This window comes from Pseudoliparis swirei, chromosome 8 (genome assembly GCF_029220125.1).
Source record: "Pseudoliparis swirei isolate HS2019 ecotype Mariana Trench chromosome 8, NWPU_hadal_v1, whole genome shotgun sequence".
NCBI lineage: Eukaryota > Metazoa > Chordata > Actinopteri > Perciformes > Liparidae > Pseudoliparis > Pseudoliparis swirei.
In genome coordinates this window covers 16,135,869-16,158,395 of record NC_079395.1, presented here as the reverse complement: position 1 = coordinate 16,158,395, position 22,527 = coordinate 16,135,869, and the positions used below count along the sequence as shown (strand labels likewise).

The following is a 22,527-nucleotide window of genomic DNA, read 5'->3' as shown; positions in this document are numbered from 1 at the left end:
CTCTCCGTCTGCCTGTCGGGGAAATATGTTTGATTTAAAAGGAAGAGGCTCACGTGCGGAGTCAAATAAGGGTTGAAATGCTTAGCTGTCGCGGCCGCATATGACATTCATATTTTGGATACTGTATGATGAGATACTATATGATGAGATACTGTATGATGAGATACTATATGATGAGATACTGTATGATGAGATACTGTATGATGAGATACTGTATGATGAGATACTATATGATTAGAGCTGGAACAATTGGTCAATGAATCCACGAGTTGATTGACAGAGAAACAATAAGCCATTATTATGATAATCAATTAATTGCTGAAGTAATGTTCCATGTGTAATACACCATTAGATTACATCACAGGGAGCTACAGGGAGCAATTCAGGGTTAAGAGTCTTGCTCAAGGACACATCGATTAGGGCGGGGACTGAACCGGCAACCCCCTGATTGAAAGCCGGACCTGCAGAGCAGTGACCCAGAGTCGCCCGCCTATTTCCTGCTTGTAAATTAAGAGGATTTGCGGCTCTTCTTTGTTTCAAGTGATCGTAAAACTGCATTTCTTTAGGTTTTGGACCGTTTTCTAAACTAAATACGACATTTGAAGATGTCAACTTGGGTTTTAGGAGAAATTATAGGCCAATAGATGAAAATAACTAGCGGACTAATCGATGTTAAAAATAACTGCCGGAGCCCGACGTTTAGGTTGTGGACGGTTAGTTAGACGAAACAAGCAATTTGGAGGTGTCACCTTGGGCTTTGGGAAATTAATTAAACGATAAATTAAAAAAGGAAGGAAGAGAAAGTTGTTTGTTCCAGGCTTAGTTTTAAACGTATGATGTCATCCTGCTCTCACAGTATATGTGATATCCTTTAATATGGTTTAGGGACACTGTGATGGCAAAGTGTCACATTTCTTGACATTTTATGGCAAAAATAATTAGCAGGTTTATCTTTTATTTTGTTACAGCCCTATTATGAATAAAGAAAAATATATATATCACAAGTATGCAGACATCTACTCTTAAAATATATTGTCTTTTACAAATTATTTGGTCCAACAAAACCAGGACAATCTGCTCCACTCGGGTCTCGTCTGTTGGGGGACTCTCCTCCCATCTGAAGGGAATACATTCCTCCATCTTTTTATATACTGCCTATGGATTTTAAAGTCTTGTTCAATAAAGTTTAAATGTCACAGAGGTGTAATAACGGGGATCATATAAACGCTGGGCTTGGAAAAGCTATGCAAAAATGACAGCGTCCCTCTCCGCTATAAAGTTATATTTGCCTGAATCTGCCAATAAAAGTGGATTTTAAGGTTGTCAATGGGGAGGAATCGGTCCGTTTTTCTCCAGCCGCGATCCTATTTCCACTAAGCTTTTCTTTTCATACGAGTGTCGACAGAGGAGAGTCTTCTGGTCAGCGACGTGACGTCCTCGCCAACCTTCAACGACAACAGAAGGGCGTCGACTAAACCGGCCGAGAGGAACATCTGGAGAAGCAGAGCAGTACACAGGTAGACGACACCTCGAGATGAATAGTGCGGGTCAGACCCCCCCCCCCCCACTCCCTCTCCCTCGCCTCCCTCTGTGCGATGGAGAGACACACACAAAAAAGATCCCGATGCCTTTGGCAGCAGCAGAGGCCATTTCATACGCCCGGAGACGGCAGAGCGAGTGTAGACCTTAATGACGTCCAATCTTCTATGTCACGCGGGGCTGGAGGCTCACCAGGGCCAGAATCGACCCGCCGCTCAAAGTGCTGTTAACCGGTTTTGAGGACTCCTCTCTGAAGCACAAAGCACACCTTTATTTCTAACACGGGCTGCAGAAAAACCAGCCGTCACTGTCTTTCCCCTATAATTAGAGAGCAGGCATTCATGCTGCATATCGGGAAGCAAATAAAGAGTCGTAGCCACCGAGTGGCGTGAAGCTCCAAACACGTGCGCTTTGAAGACGATGCAGCTTTCCATAAAGAAAACGTGCAGATATAATGCGTTTCATGGACATACATGTGCAAAACAACACAGACCGAAGCCAACAGTCACCTGGAAGACAATAGAAGGAGGCGTCTTTATTGTCCATAGACGCTCACTTGGAGGCTTTTTGTCTTCTCAGACTCTCTGAAGTCGGTTCTTCTTTTGATTCAGAGTGTTGAACGATAAATACAAACGCTGCAGCTTGTAACACAACATTTATGACGACTGTGATCTTTTTAGTGAATCAAAGTCAAACCTAACCTTGAAGGAACAAAGCGGTCATGACTTTCAATCAGCATATGATTGGAAACCATGTGTTGCCTTTATTTATTTTCTCTTTAATTGACCCTGTTGAATAAATTGCTCTGGAGAAAAAAAGTCAACTTGTGTTAAACAACTGCACGGGAGAAGTCAAGTTGTTTATTTTCATTGTGGGGGGGTGGTGGAGCCTGCGTTTCTTCTGTTGCATTTCCCCTCCGAACAGGCGTTTGGTAAGCAAATATCTGAGTGCAGCTGTGAGCCAAAGTGTCAGCGTCTATCCGTCGTGGGTAAGAAAGGCCCAAAATAATAATCAAACACTCTTTGGAGCGATGCTGCCGGCGCCAACGGAAAAACCAGACAGACGAACACAATGAGTGTCTCCACGTCCCCGCTCTGACAGGAGTCACTGGCAGAGTCGGGGTAAACGGACGGCGCGGCAGCCCCTAATGACCCCCCCCCCTGTTTCAGCGGACTGAGAAAAGCCATTACCTCCCGCCACATTACCCTGCCATCCCTCACATGGTGGATGGCTCCTCTCTCCCATGAGCACCTTGCTCCAGTTATGGCTGGCAGTGCTCACCTCCTTACTGCCTCCTCCTCAAGCCTGTCCACCCTCCTCCCTCTGAAAACCCCCAGCTCTATACATCACATTTAACACTTTGACACTAACAGTCTATAATGTTTCTATTCTACAAAATCACTCTGCCAACTCCGGGATAGCGGAGCAGAGTCTGAGGAAAATAAATACCACTCTCAGTCGGTGGCATTAAATTCTAAAGGGGAGAGAAAAAGAAAAGCACCCCCCCAAAAAAAAGAGGAGCGCCTCTCCTCTTGGGCACCTGAGAGGTCCTTTGGAGGCACCGGAGGAGGAGGAGGAGGAGGAGGAGGGTTTCAATCGATACGCATTACAGCTGCAACTGACAGCTACAGGCCGCACTCTGCATGTAGGGTCGTCCGTGCCGTGTAACGAGGCCGCGTAACCGTAGTTTCAGAGACGTCAACACTCGGAGCGAGCACTTTATAGCCGTATGAAGGAAACATTTCACTGCATTAAATTATTAAACTCAAAAAGTTCCATGAATAAATAAAACCAGCCTGAATAAGTGATGCGACAAGACAGACTTGAGGCACGACCTTTAGAGGTGTCTGAATGTGTCGGCAGGCAACGAAAAGAAAAGGAACAGAAAAAAAGAAGCTTGATTATATTTACATATATATATAGAGAGAGAGAGAGAAAAAGAGGAATAGAGAATTAAAATAAAAGTCGTAAATGTAACATGTCAGGGAAGATTAGTCGACTGAAAAACAATAAACATGGAGGGCGCGCCCGCACTTTCATTGCATCACAATTTGTTTCTTTTGTCTCTCCCCTTTAATATAAGTCTTTGCTTTGGCAAAATCCAATCATTTCATTGTCTCTGAGCGTATTTCATGTATATAAACAAACATTTGCTCGACCTCACTGGAGTATTAGCTTTAATGTATCGTCAGCAGGGCTGGCTTTGAGAGGGCATTAATTTCAATTCGCCGATTTAAACACTCCAGTTTGTCGCAATCCTTCATCGCAGTACGCCACCAAGTCAACACGCACAATGGGCCTATTCTTCAACCTAATGGCGGAGCTTTCTCGCCATTAGTGGAATAAAACTGCCTTTGCCTTGGAACAAGCCACTCAAAATGTAACCCTGCATTTCAAAATGAATTTAAATAATTAATTTCAAGTTAAAAAAACAGGCATGAACCCCAAGAAACGGGCTCGGGGGGTGGGGGTGGGGAGCTGGAAATATATGTTTTCCGCCCCGAGGCCAGAGGATCGCTCATCTTAGAAAGCTGGAGAATCTAGTCTTTGAGGATAGAGTGTAATCTCCAGTGAATCTAATGAAACAAAGTAAAAGATAACGCCACATTTCATCACAGCGGAGACGGAGTGCTTCCTCTGGCTTGCCCTTGAGGTGGCAGGAATCCATAATCGGAGGAACTCATTCTTCTCATGCAGTTGAGGTATCACAAGCCCTTGTTTGACCCGACTCTCAAGACAACTGATTTATGAGCAGATCTGGAACTAGAAGCCAAAAGTCGACAGCTCTCCCTCAAATGATTTCTGGATATTTGTATTTATTGTCAGAAAGGTTTAAGACAAACTATAAGCTCACATGGCCATTTAGATGGACCACGGCCTCCTCTTTTCCTCTAAACGACTCCCCATTCAATTGATACAACAACAGTGACCCAATACATATATTAACCATCACATTTGATTTGGTGACGGATGAGATATCTTGTGTACAACCAAATGCTATTGCAATGCCACATATTTACGGCCCTGCGTCCGTGTGTTGGTACAAATGAGACATTTAGAGAAGCCATCCCTCCTTTCTGACTCGTCCTTGGCCCATTCCTTTGCAGTGAGCTTGTCTTTATTATTTAATTAAGCCACTATGGCCGTTACATTAATAATTGAGTGTGAGAGGAGACCCAGGGCAGCCGCAGGCTCTGGCGCATTGGGCTTCCTGGTGAGGAGTGTATTAAAAATGTGTGTGTTTATGTCCCCGGGGCGTCTGTCCTGCCTGCATAAAATTGAATTGGTTATATCTAATATATCATCCCCTAAGGGTGGCTGGCTGGGTGGGTGGGGGGAGAGCTGAGATGGTCGCATCCTGCCAGCAGGGAATGAGTCCGTTCTTAGAGATTCGGAGAGACGCACGAGGCCGTGACGTTAATGTCCCTCAGAATCAAATCGATGGCTGTCTGCATCCTCGCCGTGCATGGCCTCCAGCTAGGAGCACAAGACGAGCCCAGAACCAGATTAAACCCACTCGTTACCGCAGTCTTTGTTCACTTCTGGTGTCTGGTGATGCGTTCAGTGCATCAGTGAGAATGGGTGGAGAATTTCCTGTGAAAACGGATTACAACCAGATACCAAGTACAGAAAGGAAGAAGAAGGAAAAAAGGAAAAGCTTATGGCATTCGCGTAGATACTAAGAGGATGAATGTTGGTGACAATGTGAGCGTCTGAATGTGGAAGCAGGAAAAACATCATTCATGATCCCTGCTTTCACAGACCGAGGGGCTGACTGCAAATGCACTCTCCCTCTCCGCCTTTCTCCACCTCTCTTCTTATCTGCTTCAACCACCCTCCCCCACTCCCACCTCCACATCCAGCCGGCTCCGTGGCTTTATCCAACTCTGCACCTTTAAGGCCTCCAGACTCCAGAGGAATGAGCATTTTAACACCACCATTAAGGTCAGGGCCTAAATTATTGATCCGCCACCTCTATCAGCATAACGGTCACGTAGCCAGTATCACAATCTAACCCGGCCGCCCTCGGCCACATCGCTGCAGCTCCCTCAATTAAGGAGGGATTCTCATTACAAAGAGAGACAGCGAGAGAGCGAGAGTGAAAGAGAGCAAAGTAGAGGAGGAGGAAAGAGAGAGAGAGAGAGAGAGAGAGAGAGGTCCATTTCAGGCGGCGGGTGGTGGTGGTGGTGGGGAAAGCAGGCATTCTTTACACCCATCCTCCTCCCTCTCTTCCACCTCCTCCCCCTTGAAGTCTCCCATCATCCCGCCAGACAAGACCCGAAGATGACAGGTCTTATCCTCACCAAAATGCGGGCGATAAGGCAGCTGTAAAAGAATAATGAAAGAATAATGCATGGAGGATGAAAGAGGAAGGCAGACAGGGAGCGAGGCAGAGAGAGAGGGGGGGGGGAGAGAGAGAGAGAGAGGCAGGCCAGGGAGGGGGCAGCAACATAAATAAAGATGCAGCACAGTTGTGCTGGATCTGCTAATGAATTCGGAAGGTCCCGGATCAATAACATCAGCGCGCTGACGACACATCACAAATGCCAAAGGAGCTCTCTGGCTGGAGCCCGGCCTGCAGAAAAACAGACGTTTACCGCATCGTTCTGCTCCACGAAAATGACCGAAGATGAGCGTTAAAAAATAAATGTTCACAAGATGAAAACGGAGAACAAGTGCGTCTGCTGCGAGGAGCGCCAGGAAGCAGGAAGCAGCCCTGACGCGTGGTAATGCGGACGATTTCCACCTAGGAGATGCCGTGATAGTGGCCGTGCTATCGGCACTATTAGCGATGCTGATGACAGATGGTTTCTTTTATTGTCTCTATTCAGATATATGTTCACGTCTGTCAAGAGAAGAACCCGCTCGGTGCATTACCCGGTGCAAATAGCCCGAGATGAAACAACCCCTGACATGGCGGTCAAACCGTTAGCTCTGCTGAAGACCCATTGAGGGAAAAACGACAGAATACGTTGGAAATTGTTTTGGCCGAGTGTAAACCGAGATGTGGATCAGAGCCGACATTGACTCGGGTCTCTGAATACGTGCCCTCGCTCCCCATTCGCTCATACACAATCATGGCCTAATGGCATTACATTAACATAATTGCCAACATAACTAGTGTTCCATGTCTGAGAGCCATTCCCCAACTACACACACACACACAAAGAAAAAAAGAAAGATGAGAGGAGATGAAATTGGGCCAAAAAGGGACCATCCCCAAAAAACACACCGTGGGTGTTCAAGCTGGATCCCCCCCCCCCTCCATCCCCCAGCCACCCACCACCCTCACCCGCTTTTCAAAGCCACTGCGCTTTGTAAAGACCCCATGGGAAGGCTCTGGCATCTTAAGGAATGTGATGCCAAAATGAGTGTATGTGTGTGTGTGTGTGTGTGTGTGTGTGTGTTTGAGGGCACACACACACACACATGTTTGTATGCAGCACAGACAGCGGGGTGGGAGAGCAGAGCTTCCCTCACATGTCGGCCGCTTGCCTCGCCGCTCGACGACAAAACGCGCCTCACACCAAACACAACCTGCCAGGCTAAATGAAATTCCCATTATTTTTAATTAATCCCTAATTAAAATATATTACTCCACAGATTCCACAAATCTCCCTTAATATGCAAATGTGGCCAATTCAAGGATATTTACATATCATTAATTAAGGCAGGCACATTCTCTTAGTCTAATGAGCTGTGGCCCGGCTCTGCCAAGGAAAACTAAACGCCGCGCTCAGGAGTGAGTAAGCACAGCCACGGGGGGATGTCGGCTCTCTGTTGAGTCAGGACTATCAGCCGTAAACGCCGGGGTGAAGTAGACAACAACAACTCGGCTCGGCTCACAGGAGAAATCCACCCTGAAACACTTTAGCGTCGTTAAAAGAAAACCCGGCGCTAGCGGCGATGTAGCTTGCATCTTCGCGCCTATCGGGCCGGCTGGTGCGCTCCTCTCGTTCCCGAGGAGCGGCGAGCGGCAGAGGATGTGACATCACGGAGATGTGTTTCTCTGCAGAGATACGGAGGAGTCCGATATGTTATCGCTGTCGCCGCCGCCATCGCTCTGCAATAGCGCCTACGTTACACGCGGTGAGTTCAAGTCATGAACCCAAACACACGTAGCCGAGGTTACGCTCTCAACATGCACGGCCTCCTTTTATCCCCCCCGAAGCGCCTTTAAGTCTGATCGTACCACATGTATTATGCATCAGTTTGTTCCAACTATTAAGCAAAGGTGAAATATGTACCCCTATGTGACCCCATCTTGAACTGGTATCTTTGGAAGCTTTGAGATCTCCACTCCAAGTCCGGTGGGCACCGGCGATGGAAGAAAATTAGAAAATGACCTATAGTGGTGTAAAGTAATTATTCTACATCACACACAGATTTAAGTGTAATACTAATTCATATTTCTAACCAGATTAGCGTTTCTCCACCCGAGTGGGTGGGCACGCCTCCAGTGGGTCACAAGATAACTGTTGAGGGAACGACTGGGACTGGAAAGCTTCATAGATATATATAATTTACATATGGTATATTGTATTATTTATATGATTTACTTATTTATTGTGTTGCTAACAATCATTGAAATCAAACCAAGTGAGCCGTTGAGAGGGAACTTCCCTCTTTAGTGGAAGTGCTGCAGACTCGCATCATGTTGCTTTTATTTTAAATCATTTTAAGGGTTACAAGCCGAGAAAAGGCTGGAAACTAATTCACTATATTAAACTCCCCAGCAGCATATAGAATAAATAAAATTACCTCCAACTCAACCAGCTGCAACATTAACCTGCGTCTGACATATCCACTCATCAGTAATAATAATCCAGTAAATAATATATTGGAATATAACTCGACCTGTAACAGGGGCCTTTCTGCTGAGTGAAGATATTTACTTCGCATTCATTAAATGCATTTTGCTGACTTTTTATTTGAATGCAATACTTGTAATCGAGTACTTTTACATAGCAGTATTGCATCATGGGGACTGTATTTCCAGTGTGCATCACTGTAGGAGAAACCTTTTTTTAACTGCAGCACGAGTTTCTTAATTATCAAAGTGAATTTGTGGACTGCATCCAACCATCTTTGCAGAGTTGTTGGTGGAAACTGCTCGTGGATATCAGGTTGTATCAGGTGATCTGAAGGAGAGTAAGGCGATGAGGTGGGATGAGACATACCTTGTCCGTCTCCTTGTTCTCCCCTTTTCCCAGCAGCTTTAATGTGACACCTTGAGCATTGGAGGGGGTGTTAGGGTTAACTAGGTGGGGGAGTGCAAAGACACAGAGGAATTCATTAAGAATATAGCAACCCCTCTCTCCCTTCAAACCTCCCTGCAACGCTAATGACATCAGAGGTTAGAGAGGAGGGGAGACACAGGTAGAAACCAAGGAGGGGGAGATGGATGAAATTGAAAATCGCCGTGGCCTTGTTTGCTTGGTTTGGTCCGAGTGTATTTCTGCATCCTTTTATCATTCACACAAATTGAAAGAGGTTTCAAAAGCTGCCATTTTGCCTCTGACAGTCCTAATGCACTATGATGACACACCAACAACCGACCGCAGACCTTCGAAAAACCCATTTATGCCACACTTTGGAGGGTGGATGGAGCGCAATCAGAACTTTTTTCAAAATTGTGATTACCACGTACTGGCACAGTAATCTGTGGCTGAGGAATTGGCTGGCTAATGGAGGTTTCACATCAGCCATCTATAGGGACCCTGCCGACAGGTAAAGTGGTAGTTGCAAGATATTTAAATGGTGAGTGCCACCTGGGATAAAAGGCCTTTAAAAAAGAAGTATTAAGAACTTCTTTGTTGTTCTTGTCCAGGAACAGCAGTGCGGTGTGTGTAAGATGAGCAGCTTTATCTTTGCCGTCGCTCAAAACATCAAACACTTCTCTTTCCCTCACAGCCCCTCTGAAGATGCTGCTGGATTTTAAAGCTGGAGGGAAAAATCATAGAGGTGTGTTAGGTTGTAATAGTTTATTTTGATAACATCTGCAGAGGTCTTGTGTTTTAAATTAATACATATAGAAAGATATTATAATAGAAAATATTAGGGAGAATATTGATATTGTTATTAATGTATTATGAAGCATAGGGGTAATGTTTACTCTATGCAAATGTAAATGGCAAGAATTAATGTATATTGCATGAGAGTGACTATGTTAGTATTATAGATTGACGAGGCCGGTTGAATTCCGTGAAGTGACTTACAATAACAGGGACTTTTATTGTGAAAGTGACTTTAATGCGGACAGTAACAAGACGGGACTCTTATTGTGAAAATACTTGTTTAGCGACTTGACCGGAAGTGACGCTTTGACCGGGGCCAGGGACATTGAGTATAAAACTCCGTGGATTAGAGAAATCGGGTCTCTTCTACAGGTATCCCCGAGGCCGCAAGGCTGAGGGGGCGGAGGAGCCGGGAGCCGAGGAAGAGCGCCTTGAATGTTTGTTTACACTTCCTGCCATTAAATGTTGACAACTTAATTCACGCGCGTCCGGAAGCCTGTTTTCCATCATCTGCGAAGTGCCCAGTTTCAGAACTACTTTACAGGTGCAAGATTAAAAAATATTTTGAAAAGTGTCTAAGCCGAGCTGAAACGGCGTCCCGAGACCTTTCAGAGGCTCATTTACATTTATCTACCGGTGACATTTTTCATGACGTACTCTCTAGCAAACTATCTGACTCATAAATCCAATTCAAGCCTATTACTGAAGAACTTTTAAAGGTATCCTTCATTAATGTTAATGCTTTTTTTTAGTGTAGGCCAGTGGTGGTTAGGACTACATGGCTGCTTTCCCAAGCTTGTTTAACAGGCTTCAGACAGAGATGGATGCTTCCTGCAGTCCGATAGGCTCTCTGAGCCATCTATCACCCGGAGGACCCACCCACAGAGCTGGCGTTCCATAACAAAGGGCAGCAGGAAAGCTCCTGATTGACAGCTTTATGTGTCCGCATGTGTCTGCTAGTCAGACAGCAGAGAGGAGACATGGTATCTGTTTCTGGCCTGCGAGCTGGCTCTCTTTCCGAAAATGAGTTGTGAAGAACAGAACAAAATAATGAGTGAGTGGGGGAATCGATCAATATGCCACCACATGAGATAAATGGGAGAATCAAGCACGCACAAAAAACCCACCCGTAACGCTGCTGAGTAGGTACAAAACTAATCAGGCAAATGAAGCTGCCCGAGCAACTTAAACTGTGAATGGAGAGCAGTGTTAAGGCATAAACAGTTATTATCATAAAGATTATTACCCTTATACCTCAAGACTCACTAATTAGCGCAATAAACAGCCTAAATCTTAAATATATGGCCGCAATAAAACCCGCCTCAACATGCAAATACAGATACTGCACGGAGACAATAATAAAGGGATAACACACTGTTCTGCAGTCGCCACGTTCCAGCTCGGAGAAAAAAGATTTAAAATCTGTAATAATGTAACGCGAGCACGAGCATTAACTGCTTCGCTGTAATCATCTTACGAGAGGCCACAGTTCCTCTCAGGGCCGTAAATATATACATAAATATATATATATTCTTGAAATGCAGACAAAAGGGAAGAAAGTGGGGGGAGGATGTTTCAGGAGAGACACACTAAATTTGGACAGTAAGTAGTATCACCCCGTTGGCGCGGTACACCGCACATTCGCAACGCCCCATTTAACCGCACACGGCGCTTCCCTCTACTGCCCTCATTTGCATACTTCAGCGGGGCCCTGACGGATGAAGACGGATGGGGCGAAATCAGCCTCACTGAAACAACTGTTTTATCAAGGTTAAACTATCCAAGAAGCTCTTAACCCGCACACTTTTATCACACTACAGCTCTCCCAATATCAATCTATCAATATGATCCTATCGGCAGGGAGGGGGCTCGAGACGCTCTTCATAAACTCAAGTAATAGGAACATAAAGGAATTTTATGTGTTTAGGGGCGGAGGCGGCTAAACACGGTACTGAAGGACATGTCCAATAAAACCGGATACAAGGTGGTGCCAGCAAGCCGAATAAAATGTAATAGAAGAAGAAGAAGAGCCCCCCCCCCCCCTGGAGGTGTGAGAGGCATGTGTGGAGTCGCGGGGTCGTCGGTTCAGATGCTGTGAACGAATGGTGAAAGCGTGAATACGAAGATAAGAAGCACTAAAAGCTTTAACGGCGAGGCTCAAAGTGAACTTGAGGTAGTGACACAGACGTTGGCGCCTTTTATGAGAACGCTAACATCTACACAGGGAGCTCAATAAATATGGATTCCAAAGCAAAACTAAATATATATTAATATAATATTATCAGTTATTATTATAATTCTGAAAATCTCAATATGAATATATGTATATATATATATATATATATTAATACATATATATATATATCATTTTAATTCCCCTACTTTTTCTTAGGAGAAATAGACATGTTTAATTTCTTGTCTTGTTAACACGTCTGCATTATAAACCGTCTGCATTATAGCATCTGCATTATAAACATGTCTGCATTAAAACACATCTGCATTATAAACAGGTCTGCATTATAAACCGTCTGCATTATAACGTCTGCATTATAAACATGTCTGCATTATAACGTCTGCATTATTAACACGTTTGCATTATAACGTCTGCATTATTAACACGTTTGCATTATAACGTCTGCATTATTAACACGTCTGCATTATAACATCTGCATTAACACGTCTGCATATAACGTCTTTATTATTAACATGTTTGCATTATAAACACGTCTGCATTATAAACACGTCTGCATTATAAACACGTCTGCATTATTAACACGTCTGCATAATAACATCTGTATTATTAACACGTCTCCATTATAACGTCTGTATTATTAACACGTCTGCATTATAACGTCTGCATTATAACGTCTGCATTATTAACACGTCTGCATTATAACGTCTGTATTATTAACACGTCTGCATTATAACATCTGCATTATTAACACGTCTGCATTATTAACACGTTTGCATTATTAACACGTCTGCATTATTAACACGTCTGCATTATAACATCTGCATTATAACATCTGCATTATAAACACGCCTCTCACCTCTTAGTATCCTTCCAGCTCAGTGCAGTGTAAGCCATTAGAAATGGATACTTGTGATATTAAAACGCATATTACAATTATTTTTGACACAATGCTGCTAGTGTAATGACAAACTATGACTCAGAATGACAAATAGTTGATAACACACATCTGTACACATAAACCTACATACACACACACACGCACAACATCATAAGAGCAATACTACCTCCTGACTTTTGATCTTTGAAGGGTAAAAACTCTGTTAAAAGTGGCTCGGTAATAAATGAACAGAAGAATATAATTTGCTGATTATGCTGGAGTAGAAAAAAAAGGAAAATGACAGCAATTAACATAATTTCAGTCGGAGTTAACTGTCCAGAACTAACACCGCCAAAGGCAAGCTGGCAGACAGACGGCACAAAGGAAAGCCTCATCTTTGGGTCTCTGCGTTGAGACGCTGAAATCTACAGTACGGGGAACCGGCGAGGAGGCGGCGCCGCGTTATCAATCCTGATCGCTTTAACCGGGGAATATAGTTAACATATTTCACCTTGTTCGACATCACAACCGAGACCATAAATGTCAAGGCCCCGGTTTGTTATCACACTGGGAAATATTATAGTCTGGTAATGAGGCCTTTAATATATACATAAAGTAGATTCTCCACGATAACAAGTCCAAGCAGCTGCTGGTTGAGAAAATCGACGGCGTTTCTCAAGCAATTCCAGTTTAATGAGAATTTGTAACGATGTAAACTGATTCAAGGAAACAAGCAAAACGATCTAACACTAATGGCAGTTTTGACTTTCTAATTGATTCCTCTTCTTCTTTTTAACAGCACATCACTACAGACAGAGCAAACGTGTTTTGATGCACAATGTGGTGAGTTTTGAGGTTATTTACATGAGTCGTAGACGCTGAGCGTTATTTTTCTTGCCTGAAAGAGACGACGCTACGTCAGATTCCCTTATCTGCGTCTCTGAAATGGCCTTTCAGGAGCCAGGCGGCGAGGCCAAGTGCTGACCTCTGCTATATAACACTCGTGCTCTGGACCCACTGTGCTAAATGCTACCTGCAGAGTCCCATCTGTCCAGGGAAGGGATCCAAAACTGCAGCACCCCCCCCCCTCCCTCCCCTCCCCTGCCTCCCCCCGCCCCCCTCCCTGTGCCTTTGTGGGCCCCACGGAATTATCAGCCACCATCTCAGGAGACCAGCCTGCCTGCCTATTTCTGCCCCTCCAACACACACACACACACACTCTGACACACGCACAGAAATAGTAGATACCACACGCCACACTGAAGATTGCCAGCGTGAGGCTGTTTGATTTTGCAGCCGCAAACACAACTCTTCATGTGGCTAAATTTATCACCGCTCTCCGCCACAGTATTTGCTTCTTTCTCTCCAGTTTCGATATCTCTTCTGTCTTTTTTCTCTTTTCAAGTGTGTGTGTGTGTGTGTGTGAGAGAGAGTGAGTCTCTGCATTGTTCTTTGTCTGCGCCTTTCCTTCCACTCAAGGTGCCGAGGTTACCAAGGCTCATCTGTGGCCCCTTTGTCTCTCACGGCAACAGCAAGGTTTATTAACATAAATTAGAATAGCTCACCGAGAGAGTACCTTGTCGCTATGCGTTACCCACGGCAACCTCTCCTCCACTCTAAATCCACCTGAGTGTGTGCGTCTCTCTCTCTCTGTGTGTGTGTGTGTGTGTGTGTGTGTGTGTGTGTGTGTGTGAAAATAGAAGAGAGAGGAGAGAGAGAGCGAGCGAGAGAGAGAGAGCACTCTCCTGCATCTAAATGTGAAACTACTCTGAAACGAGGGAGACACATCCACACCCATCTCTCCCCTGTCCTGATTAAAATAAATGGTGCTATCTGCACTGCATGACTCACTACACCATGGCATTACTATCAGTAATTGAAACATCCAATCACTACTGAGCCATCAGCCTCAGTGCTCTTCCCCATCTGACTGCGTGGCACCTGATTGAACACCCCACTGTACGGGAAGCAACGCGGGACGTGAGCCTGCCATGTTGATGTGAAGAAGAGCTGAAGAGAGGAGCAGGAATACTGCATCCGCGGGGGTGCAATTCATGCATTTGTTTGTCTTTGCATGATATATAGCGCGCGTCTGACTGGGAGCGTGCAGTGCGCGGGACGTGTATGAATGTGTGTGTGTGTGTGTGTCCCACTCGACATCCTAAGCAGATATCCAGGGAGAGCTGGGGAGCCTCATTGATTGGTGTTGATTCCATCTGGGCAGCGAGCAGCGACTGACAGTGGGTCTAAGCCGCTGCGAAAGGCAACCATTAATCTTGGTCCTGTTTAAGCAGCATGTATTAATTTATGTCATTTTTACTAAGTTAGCCAGGGAAGAGCGCTTGCCATTTTACGTTTGACTGTTCATCGAAGTCGGGTGGGGGCGGGGGCTCCTTTTATGCAACCCCAGCGTGCTGCCAACACGCCACTTACGTCGTAGTGGCAGGGTGCCAAAAGAAATGAGATCCCCCACACCTCAAATTAAAGGTTATCAACCACGCCGATCAAAGCGGCCGCGAAAAATCTGAACGTATGGGTTTTACGTTTCTGATGTAAGAATCGCTATCGACTCTTCAAGTGGAAGAAATGTGACATGGCGTGTAACCAAACACTTTTAATCTGAGGACAAGGGGGAAACTAAACGGTGTAATTCAAAGGAAGTTGGAGTGCACAGTTGGAGCCCCATGCACATATCAGTCATAAGATCTGCAGGTGTTTCAACGCAAACAATATGAGGATGTATACGCATCCAGCGGTCCTTCTGCGTGAGGCAATTCCACCAGACTGGGGAAAATCCAATCATACCCAAACAGCACCAATAAGAAAAACAATGGCTGAGGCAATTGCAACCGCAATAATGTCACCAGAGCTGTTTTGTAGACACTAAAAGCTGCTCCAGAGACAAACATCTGATAAAAAAGAAACTCCACTCCGCCATAGAGCACATTTCCTCTCTAAAGCCATTTTATATTCGATAAGTGGAAGGCATTCTTTGTGTAATGGATCTGAATATGATCTCTGTCAGACAACTAAGAACACAACCGTGTATAAAAGCCCCCCTGTTTATGGAAAGGCCAGCGCCGCTGCATCTGATAGCCAGATGGAGAAACGCAGGAAACAAAGTATACATGGAGATGCAATGCATTCATATTCTGTGGAATAGATGAACTGATAAACCTCGTACTTCAGAATCAGAATCAGAATCAGAATCAGAATCAGAAACAGGTTTATTGCCAAAGAATGTTTTCACAAACAAACGAGGAACTTTTTTTGGCGGAAGGTGCAAGAATCGCGTGCACGTGCACGTGGAGGAAAAACTAGTTATCTGATAGATTAATAAAAAGGACATGGACACACTGTAACTGGCAAGTAGACAGACACCACACAGGAATTCAAAGTTGGATTTTTTATGTGTTTAAGAAGGCTGAGAGAGGCAGAAAACAGCTGTTTTAACTTCCTTTAAAAAAAAGGACAACAACAAACACACCCAGCGATCTAGCAAGGCTCTCACAAACACACACACACACACACGCGCGCGCGCACGCACACGTGCACGATCCTTTGCCATACGTACATATGCAGAATATGACCATTCCACAGCCAGATCTGTTATCATGGCTAATTACAACTCCCACCTCAGATATACAGGGCTGTAATTAGCCTCCTAAAACATGATTAACATGTCTCAATTAAGCCAGTCAACATTTGCATAATATATTAGCTGTCCTAATTGCGAGTGAGTTTATATCAGAGGACAGGGAACAGCACAAGAATACACGCTGTAGCTCGTGAACCGCACTGATGATAAGGTGAATATAAATAGGAATATAGAGGAAATGTCAGTCGTTAAAATGGAGTCCAGTCGATTTCTGTTTGATATATCTCACTTCAAAGAAAGGATAAACTACTTACACAAATAATAAATATATATATAATATATATATATATTATATACATATATATATTATATATATATTATATATATACTATATATACATATATCTATAATATATATAATATATATATATATTATATATATTATATATATTATATATACTATACATAATATATATATATATACATATATATATATATAATATATATATATATATATATGATGTGTTTATTATTATTCAGTGAGAGTAACATCTCTGGTAAGAGGATGAATAGTTTCCTATAAACTCGCAAATCAAAGCCCGGCAACCTTTTTCTCAGGAAAACTTTGCACTCGTTTTGAAGTTATTTATTTCGAGTCATTTAAGAGAGAACAGACCGAGTCCTGTTCAGCCTTATTTCCGTGGAAACTAAAACATGGGGGGATAAACTGCTGCTTCGGCACTTCCAAGCCGGGGACAGATATACAGTCTCCCAGCTAGTGCGGGGAAACCAAGGACATAGCCATTAGTTTCAGGACAGCGCCACATTGGAAACTAATGCCTCCATCTGTCACTGGAGATGAGAGGAGAGTAACAAAGAGCGACAACACTAACCCCTGAACTCATCATGGACAGCCGTGTCAATTAAATACTGAAAAACAGCAGCACTGGGAGCCATAGTGACCAGCCTGTACACTGCGTCATGGGAGCTCAACTCGTACCTCCATCAGCGCTTAATGTTAACGCGAGAGGAAATGCCATAAATAGCCATTTGACGTTTTATCACCACGCACTTTTACATTTATTTCAAGCCGTACCTACTAGAGCTTAAGTTGATGAATGGGTGAGTTCATTAATCTGCAACTTACTTTACGCTTTTTTTCTTCTTTTTAAAGCAGATTGCCAAACATTTGTTGATCCCAGTTGCTTTTGAAATATCTTTGGGTTTCGGAGCGCCGGTCGGACAAAACAAGAAATTTGAATAAATCACTTTAGCTTCTTTTTTTCTTTTCTTTTTGGCAAGATTATGGACTAAAAGATGAATACCTTCATCAAGAAAGTAATCAGCAGACTAATCAATAATTAAACTAATTGTTAGTTGAATCCCAACTCGCAACACAGTACAAATATGTGGAATTGTGAAATGTGTGTACATGTCTAATTAGCAGGGCAAGCTTTGGGGAAAGAGGGGGGGGGGGGGGGTAGCAGTTAGCATGAGCGACTGCCTCAGCAGGTCCACTACGGCTCTGATAAGTTCAACCGGTGTAATGCATTACACGTCTGATCACATTAGATATGCAGGAGCTCACCATCTGACCCGGGCCTGCATCGGGGTAATGTGAGGCTGCTGACACAGAGTGGACTGACCAAACAGTCCCAGGCCCGCAGAGACGGAGAGAGAGAGAAGGAGAGACAGAGAGGGGGAGAGAGGGAGAGAGAGGGTAGGCCTGAAATCTGACACCCAGCAACACTGACTTGGTGTCTGGCTTCTTTTACTTATTCAACCATACGTGCCAGCTTCCCTCGCCGTAATGGCTCCACAAACAAAGAGACTCTCCAACTCCCTTCACGGGATGTGAAGCAAGCGCAGGAAAACTAATTCTAAGTGCTTCTCCGTAACTGTAGAAACAATGATAATATATATATGTGTTGTGTGTGTGTGGAGGAGGAGTCAGGGCAAACATGAAATACAACACTGGCGGCCAAAGGGAACGTCTGTGAGTGGTAACTCAAACCTCCGCCGCTGGTTTTCCATAAGCCAGCATGCAAACCTGAGCTTGTTTAAGCTTGCTAAATACTCTCCTGCCGTGACACGGGCCCGACCCCGGCACAAATACACAGGGAGTGGGGTGGGGTCATCAGTTAAGGCCCGCTCTGTCTGCTATTGGCATGCACCGCCGCCTTGTTTGTCAGCTGCTCGCCAATGGACACCTCGTTGCTGCAAGGTCCCGTATTGCTGCTGTCAACACTCCCACACCGCCGCCGCACCGCGGTGCACGCAACGCCGGCGAATAACCACATGCAACAAATGATATACGACCGGGACAGAAATGCCTGCACTCTTTTAGCGAAAGGTCGAGGGGAAGAGCCGCCTCAAACCCGAACCGCTGCACTCGTCTCCAGCTCACACTTGTTCCCAGAGACACTCTGCAACAATGTAAAAAGCAACGAGAGGCTGACTCTTTATAAATAATATATATATATATATATAAAAGCCCTGACAAATTACAGGCTGTACCCCGCTCGCATACACTGCACTCAGCACATTTGGCTGTAAATGCCATGGTGAAGGTTTGAGTCATTTTCTCTGTCACTGCAGTGAAAGGATTTTTCGGTTTCGTCTGCACAAACCTCCGCTGGGCGAAGACGAGGCGCAGCTCGGCTCCTCAAACGCAGACAGGGAGGACGCGGGGAGGCAGCCATTAAAAGGCTCCATTCTCTCTCACGAACTGTTCGGATTATATTCTTAACTTTTAAAACGCTTCTCTGTCTTTTTCGACAAAACAACGTCGTTATTCCGGGGACCGCTGATTTGCGGTTGGGAGCATGTTTTTCAAAAAAACACAACAACAACAGCTACAAGTGAAAAGCTCATTCAAAAGAAAGAAGGAGGAAAAAAGAGAGGCTATAAACCATGTTGAAATATGTTCACATCCAAACTTGGTCCTAATTTGCAGGCAGAGGGGAGCCTCTCTCTCTCGTCACCGGCGCTGTGAAGTCCCCGGGTTGCCAAGAACGGTGGGAAGAGAGGAGAGGCAGGGGGGGGGGAAAGCCAGGAAAAGGTCCAAGTCACTTTGTTCTTCTTTTTGGAAACGAACTCTGGTTGAACCCAGGGAGACGCCAGACAGTTCACAAAGAGCCAGGCATTACTCTCTCACTTCTCCAAGCCTTGCAGTTTAGAAACAGGGGCCCCCCTAACCCACTGTAGCTTCCTCCTCACAGTGAGCACTTTAACCTTTAAATATGATGAAAACCACAAAGTGTCTGCTGGTTTCTACTCCTATTCTGGGGAGGGTGAGAGGGGTTCAGGAAGAAGAAAAAAAACCTGTGCCAAACTCTGACTCATGAGAATGAAATGTCCGTGAATAAGAGCTCATGCAACATTAAGGGAAATGGTATTGGCTCCACACCGACCCGGTGTGTATTTTTAACTGCCGTGGCTGAGAATGCGACCGGCCAGACGACGAGGCTATCTCCACAGCCTCAAAGGCGGCTTCGGCGTTGTGTTCACAGATAAGCTCGTATTGGAAAGTGTTTTTTCGTTTGATTTCCTCCCTCTCAGACGGCGCTTGGACCCCCCCTCCCCCTCCCCCTCCCCCCCCCCAGTCCCCATCCCTCTGAGAATATTTACAGGCTTTCGTCATGTGAGCTGCTCCTCTTTTAATCTGCTCTTAAGTGAGTAATAATTCAACACATTCCTTTTCATGACTTTGACCCTGGTTGCAAACATAAACAGAAAAAATCACTCCGACCTGCTCTCTGCATTTAAAAAACAGCTCACTTAGCAAACAGCATCAAACCCCCAGCCAAGGAAAATAGACGTGGCGGGGGGGGGGGGGGGAGGCCCGGCCTCAGAAAGGACCCAAACGTCGGCGTGAAAACACTCCAGTCCAATGACAGCCCCTCATGTGGGGCCAACGCTGCTCACATGACGTTTGACTTGGAGAACGTATCACTAATCAGAAAGAAAAATATTTTCCAAGCCCAAAGAATTTACAGACAGGAACGTCACGATCACCCTAATCTCGGTTCTTTTGCAAAATAAAGAAAAGAGGAGATGCTACGACACGAAAGGAATACACTATTAGTCCACAGAGATGATGGTGTTCTCTGCAGGAGCAAGCACAACACATGTCCAGCAAATAAAAGAAACAATAAAGAAGAAGAAGAACTCACCTGTTTTCTCTTTTATTTCACACAAGACGTTGAAGAGAGCGGGTTTCATTCTATGGCAGTTCAGTGCATGTTTCCTGAAAAGAGGAAAAGGACAACCCTTTCCAGATCAATATTCAAACAAGTGGAAATAGTAACAAAGGCACAAAGAGAGCGGGGGCATTCTCAAATCACCAAAATATCTCTGTTTTTTCTCAGACGAACCAAAGTCAATAAAAACATGCATCACATTTCAACTGAATCCATAGCATGTGCATGTCATTATGTGTGTCACATTTAGAGTAAAAAACAATAATACTAATATAAAATGCAACACAACACTAGACCTGTAACACGCCTCAAACGTAGTGTGCATTGTACTGTTCATAAACTACACAGAGGATCCGCAGCATGTCATCACAGCACCGGGTTAACGAGCTGAGCGTCTGGTAACAAGGTAAACGTCTCGTCGGTTCACAAATCACCCGATAACACACAATAATGATGCAATAATTTATAGTTTGGATGTATGTCAAATTTTAAAAAATGACCTAAACTTTCAAATAATCCAACATGAATCGTAACAAGTTATGTCGGTGGTCTTTCTTATTGGCTCTCATTTGGGCGTCATTGCCTCATCTAGAGGCTCGAGCCGCGCCGCGATGTGCCCCTCCATCCCCGGCAGCGGCGGCTGATACCACCGCTCTCCTGTTAACACCACAAGTGTTTTGTTTCTTTTTCTCGGCCTCACCTCGCCTGCGCCTCGTCCAAGCTTTGGTCTGTGATGGTCATGATTTGCTGTAATATGTCTCCGATGTCCTGCTTCCGTCCCTCTCCGTCCGCCCCCGCCGTGCCGTCCTGCATGTGCTGCGCCAGGCCGGGGTGTCCGGCCATGCCTACCCCGTGGGAGTGCATCAACCGAGGCTGCTCGTCCATCATTGAGCACACGGTCCTCCGCTGCCTCGCCTTCTCCAACTTTTTTGTAATTTTTTTAAATATCAAGACGTGGAGAGGGGGGGGAGGCGGGAGAGGAGGAAGAAGAAGAAGAAGTAAAAGAAGAAAAAGGAGAAGAAGAAGGAGAAGAAGGAGAAGAAGAAGAAGAAAAATATCCTCGGAAATTCCTCTGCGTCTCTGGCAGTCCAGACACTCCTCCTTTTTTCCTTGGTAAGCTTTTCTGGATTTGGGAGGAGGGAGAATGACAAACCCTACCACCGAGCGCTCTCTCTCACTCTCTCTCTCGCTCTCTCTCTCTCTCTCTCTCTCTCGCTCTCTCGCTCTCGGTGTCTCTCTCTCGCTCTTGCGCGCGCTCTCTCTCTCCCTCTCTCTCTCTGTCTCTCCCTCCCTCTCTCTTTCTCTCTCCCTCCTTCTCTTTCTCTCTCGCTCGCTCTCGGTGTCTCTCCCAGCTGGTTTAGGTGAAATCTGATCTGAATCGCTTTAGCCACTCCTGCAGCGCTAGTGTAGGGAAAAAAGAAGAAGAAGAAGAAGAAAAAAGAAGAAGAAGAAACAGGCTTGAACATTAAAGGCTCCTATAATCTGATTAAAAGTGGAGCGCGTGCAGCTCCTCTCGCGGTAAAACCTCCAATGCAGATGCTCGAGAGCCGCTCGCGCCGAGGACTCAACTTGCCTTTGAAGGTGTCGGATACAAAGTAACCAGCGAGTGTTATTGTTCCGCTTATGTCTGCTAACCGACTCGCAATCAGAGTCTGGAGGGGAAGCCTCCGCCCCCTCGAGCCGCGATTGGAGAAGAAGGCGCGCGCAAGTCCCACCTCGGTCCTCTCCGAGCACGTCAATCATCCTCTCCGGTGAAGGTGGGACACCGTAATAAACATAAAGAGATGTGACCGGACCGGGTGGCTGCACGGTGATGGATAGAGAGTGAATATGTAGCCTAATAAATAATTGTGAGTGGCAGTGAAGCTCTGACCCAACAGGACAGCATGGCGGTGCTTGTGGGAGACACTCTGTCACCCGGACTATATATTTCACAGCTGAATATTTACATCCTTGTAATCAGTCAAAGGAATAATAAATCAAGAGGAATTTATTAGTTTGTGGGAAGCACTTTTACAAGCCTTTTGTTGTACCAGCCGTTGTTATAGCGAATGTAGTGACGCCCCACTCTGACCTGTGTTTAAACATCCTGACACAACC

General features: G+C 45.0%; 1 protein-coding gene across 4 annotated transcripts in view; it reads right to left on the bottom strand.

The window, feature by feature from the left end:
• pbx1a (pre-B-cell leukemia homeobox 1a) overlaps nt 1-21,810 on the bottom strand; it is a 49,636-nt gene extending 27,826 nt beyond the window's left edge. For 2 of the 4 annotated variants that reach the window (XM_056421098.1, XM_056421100.1), the window contains exons 1-2: nt 21,128-21,810; nt 20,401-20,474 (exon numbers count right to left, since the gene is read on the bottom strand). In XM_056421098.1, the coding sequence (XP_056277073.1) occupies nt 20,401-20,474; nt 21,128-21,315 (262 nt within the window). In that variant the 5' untranslated portion in view covers nt 21,316-21,810. The remainder of the gene's footprint in view (nt 1-20,400; nt 20,475-21,127) is intronic. The other 2 variants (XM_056421101.1, XM_056421102.1) reach the window with 1 other exon arrangement.
• Between the last annotated feature and the right edge of the window lie 717 nt (nt 21,811-22,527).